This window comes from Tupaia chinensis, unplaced genomic scaffold, assembly GCF_000334495.1.
Source record: "Tupaia chinensis unplaced genomic scaffold, TupChi_1.0 Scaffold149922_1, whole genome shotgun sequence".
Lineage (NCBI taxonomy): Eukaryota > Metazoa > Chordata > Mammalia > Scandentia > Tupaiidae > Tupaia > Tupaia belangeri.
The window spans coordinates 480,870-485,641 of record NW_006209766.1 but is presented as its reverse complement, the minus strand read 5'-3'; the positions used below and the strand labels follow the sequence as shown (position 1 = coordinate 485,641).

Below are 4,772 nucleotides of genomic sequence, written 5' to 3'. Positions count from 1 at the left end.
AATTAAATTAAAAGTAATAATCATAAATAAAATAATGGTTGGATTTTTTTTAGAGGTTTTTTTTTTTTGCTAAAGGGCGCGTGCGCTCGCCAGACAGACAGAGAGAGACAGAGAGACAGAAAGCGAGAAATCACCCCCCAGGGGGGATGGTCACGCTGCAATCCCTTCTCCTCCATTCTCCTCTCAGGATCTTGGGCACGCATGCACACGCGCCCGGCGTGAGTTCTAAGCCACCCGGTCCGGGACGTGAACCGCGGTCAACTACGTGGGAGTCCAGCGACATAGCCATTACGCTAACTGCTGGTTCCCAATAAAATAATGTTTTTAAAAAATATTTAATTTATTATTATGATGATGATTATTTTAATTTGACCAGAGAAAGACACACAAAGAGAAAGGAAACTGAGAAAGTAAGCCACCAGGTCCAGGCCTTGAACTATGGTCGGCCACGTGGGAGTCCAGCACCTTAACCACCATGCCACCTGCCAGACCCTATAAAATAAAATAATTATATATAAAAAATAAGCTACCAGGTCCAAGGCTCAAACCGCAGTCAGCCATATGGGATTCCAGCACCTTAAACCACTATGCTACCTGCTGGCCCCAATGTGTGTATATCCTTAAGTAGTCTCTGACTGTGAACTGCTCTGTCGCGACTGCATTTTCTTAGGCCTGAATATACCTTTTTGCCCGGCACTCCCATGCCATCAGCAGACAAGTGCTGAAAACCAATGGCAAAGGAATGAGCTGCAGACCCCGCCTTTTCTCTTGTGCTATACGCCATCCTTGTGTCCTTCACCTGGTGAGGCCTCAACTTCAGAAGACTGTAACTGGGCAGCAGCTGCCTCCTCAGCCTGACCGGACGCCCTGCTCCTGACAACAGTCCTGCAAGCTCACGTAGACGCACTCAGCTGGTGTACAGATGCACATTTATCATTTATGGTGGCATTACCTCTTCTCGCCAGAGTCGGCATGCACTTCACTGGCATTTCTTCGTTTTCAGATTATCGGCACGGACTGGAAGATGAGGGAGCACATTCTGAGCAGAATATTTGTACAGAAGAAACGTCACAGGTCAGGACTCCCAAGGCAGATCTCTTTACTCAGTCCATCCTTGTGATAGATGTATCTTGATCTTGAAGGACATTTTTCCTTTCCTTGAGGATAGGTGAGCACATCCCAGGCAAAACCATACACTGATAGGGCATGTTGGAAACAATTCTTTCAGCATAAACCTTCACCAGCTGCAGCACAGTTGAGATAAACCCTTCAGAACTGAAGTGTATAGGGCCTTATGGGCGAAGAGCTACAGATCCCGTAGAAAAGGGAAGTCCTTTATCTGTGGGGAGGTTGCGAAGTACTTTCTGGTCAGGAAAAGGGAAGTCCTTTATCTGTGGGGAGGTTTGGAAGTACTTTCTGGTCAGTTCAGGCCTTCTTTTTTTTTTTTTTTTTTTTGAGAGAGAGATTTTCGCTATAGGGCGCGTGCGCTCGCCAGACAGACAGAGAGAGACATAGAGACAGAAAGCGAGAAATCACCCCCCAGGGGGGATGGTCACGCCGCAATCCCTTCTCCTCCATTCTCCTCTCGGGATCTTGGGCACGCACACACACACACGCGCCCGGCGTGAGTTTTAAGCCACCGGGTCCGGGACGCGAACCGCGGTCGACTACGTGGGAGTCCAGCGACATAGCCATTACGCTAACTGCTGGTTCCCAGTTCAGGCCTTCTTCAGAACCAGGCACTCACAACAGAAGAAGCCACACAGCTCCTCTATATGAGGGTAGCCATTCACAGTGAAAAGAAAGTCATTAGAAATGTGGCAAATGCCGGGCCTACCACGGTTCTAGTCCCAGACCTGGCAGCTTGCTTTCTCAGGAAAGCCTTTAGCCGCGAATGCAGACGTGTTCCTCATAACAACCTAACCAAGTAGAAAGTATTATTGTATCAATGGGGAAGTTGAAATTCAGATTAATCAAGTGACTTCATCAAGGTCATCTACCCAGCAAGATTTGGTTTCTAAAGGCTGGACAAAAACCTGGACGTCTGGATCCAGAGCTAGGACTCTCAGACACGTAACCACAGCATGTGAGGCCCTCAGCCTGGCGCCAACACATGGTGCAGACCAGTGAGGCTGAACTGCTGCTGCTGTTATCATTATTGAAATTTCCATCTTTATTTCCTCATTCTTTACATACCAGAGCACTTACTGTCTGCATTTTGTAGTCTCCATTGGCTTGTCCCAATCTTGTGTCATTCTTCAAAGGCTTTCTACATTGAAGGCTTTTCTCTTTGGCTCAATTTCACTTGATCCAAAGGCAGCAGCTGCCCCACAATGAGCACAGCACAGAGCTCAGTTCATGTAAATATGCTTGGTGGTTCAGGGCTCAAGTCTCTGCCCCTTTAGCAGTTACCAAGCAGTAGACTCTATTCTCATCCAATAGTCCCAAGGCCACTATGGCTGTCTCTGTTTGACTTTCCAGGTGTCAATGACCTTCAAGTTTTTGGCCATGACCTTCACCTGGGAGGAGTGGGGGCAATTGGACCTGGCCCAGAAGAGTCTGTATCGGGAGGTAATGCTGGAGACCTGCAGACTCCTAGTCTCATTGGGTAAGGCTCACCCCTCTCCCATGTGGGGAGAGCCTCCTTCATTCCACCTTCTCACTCTGGCTTCTTGAGCCACCTTCCCTCCTACCCATTATTCCTACTGTGCTCCTGCCTCACTTTCTCTTTCTTCGTCTCCCTATGACCAGCCAGGTACTGTAGCAGGATGAATACAGGATCTGAAATCAAGAACTAAGCAAGGGGCCAGCACCTGGTGTGGTGGTTCAGGTGCTGGACTCCCACATGGCTGACCACAGCTCAGGTCCAGACCTGGCAGTTTGCTTTCTCACCTTCTCTCTCGCGCTCTTTCTGGTGAGCACACATGCCCTATAGCAAACTAAATAATAATAATAATAAATAAAATTAAATGAATAATTCTAAAAGCAAACCCAAAAAACTAAGCCAATAACTAAACCAACCCCACACTCTCACTCCAATACCTAGCACAGAATGGCCTCAGTCTCGGGTCCTTATTTCCTGTTTTCACCAGAAGTTAAGCTTTGTTGGGTTAGGTGTCTCCACAACCCAGTTAATAAGGGCTGTGGATGATGGGCCATTTTTCGAAGAGCCCCTGAATTGGGCAGGCCACAGTTGCCATTAAAAGGCCTTTTCCTTGATGCCTACACAGTCGTCCCTTGTTCCCTAAGTACTCTGCACTAGCAGAACACTGTGACTTTAGAGGGTGCACAGACATAGAAACTGGTGTTGAATGGATACCCTGGGAACACTATTCCTTTTTGCCTTTCCTTTCTTGCGCTTTGTGATCGTTTTCAGGAAAAGTCTTGGTTTAGTGATGAGGCTCTGATGCTCCTTAACTTTTGTTCATTTCCTTTTCAACAGAGAATAGCACAGAGACCAATCATATAAGCTTGCTCTAACATAGAGCATTATTTCCATGGTAACCTTTTTTTTTCTTTTTTTGAGAGGTTTTTTTTTGCTATAGAGCGCATGCGCTCGCCAGACAGACAGAGACAGAGAGACAGAAAGCAAGAAATCACCCCCCAGGGGGGATGGTCACGCCGCAGTCCCTTCTCCTCCATTCTCCTCTCGGGATCTTGGGCACGCACACACACGCGCCTGGTGTGAGTTTTAAGCCACCGGGTCCAGGACGCGAACCGCGGTCGACTACGTGGGAGTCCAGCGACATAGCCATTACGCTAACTGCTGGTTCCCTCCATGGTAACCTATTTTTGAAAATTTAAACTAGTTTTTCCATTTACAAACAATACAGGAATTCCTTTCTGAGGAAGTCAATTTAAATAAACAAAATGCGTATCGCCTTAAAGAAAAATAGTTTATAATAATAGTCACAGTTAACAGTTCCTGACTGCTCACTCCATTGTCAGACCCTGTTCCAGGCGCTCTTCCTGCCTCTCTAATATAATACTCATGACACCCCCTGTGAAGTGTGGATTTTTCCCCAAAGCTGCTTCCTCAGAACCCAGTTCTCTCCCCTCTGGGAAGCTGCTGACCAAAATCAACAGTGACATTTTCGAACATTAGTTTTTAGTGTATTCTTTTTAAAAGGAAAAAAAAAATGGTTTTATTTAACTCACTTATTTAATTTGACCAGAGAAAAAGAAAGCGAGAAAGCAAGCCACCAGGTCTTGGATTTGAATCATGGTTGGCCATGTGGGAGTCCAGCGCCCTTAACCATGACGCCACCTGCCGGCCCCTACGCTTGTTTATTCTCATGTGCTTATGTAGACACTATATTCATTAAAATGTACAGTCCTGAGCATCTAGCTCAATATGTTATTTCTGTGTGTGCCCACACATGTGACTTCCACTCAGATCAAGCTGTGGATCATTATTGGCTCCCAGCAGGCTCTCCCCACTTTCTCCCAGCTCCCCCAAAAGGCACCACTCCACTGCCTTCCATCCCCATAGGTTGGATTGGCCTTTTCTTGAACATTGTATGAATGGGTTCACACAGGCTGCACTGCTTTATGCCTGTTGTCTTTCACTCAATTTCTGTTTGTGAGAGTCGTAGTCCAAGGATTTATTTCTGTTATGAAGATATTGATATTGATGTTCCCTGGCTTATAAAATTCCCTTTATCTCTCTTTGCACCCTTACAGATTATAACTCTAGAATAGCAAAACACTCAACATTTCTCAAGTAAAAAATATTGAATCATCAAGAAAGTCATGATCCATTTTTGCGTAGA

The 4,772-nt window shown here is 46.1% G+C and overlaps 1 protein-coding gene across 1 annotated transcript in view; it reads left to right on the top strand.

Annotated features, from left to right (window-relative positions):
- LOC102469470 (zinc finger protein 550-like) overlaps window positions 1–4,772 on the top strand; it is a 28,704-nt gene that overhangs the window by 6,815 nt on the left and 17,117 nt on the right. The window contains exons 4-5 of the mRNA XM_014585419.1: window positions 1,004–1,074; window positions 2,482–2,608. Of these exons, the coding sequence (XP_014440905.1) occupies window positions 1,004–1,074; window positions 2,482–2,608 (198 nt within the window). The remainder of the gene's footprint in view (window positions 1–1,003; window positions 1,075–2,481; window positions 2,609–4,772) is intronic.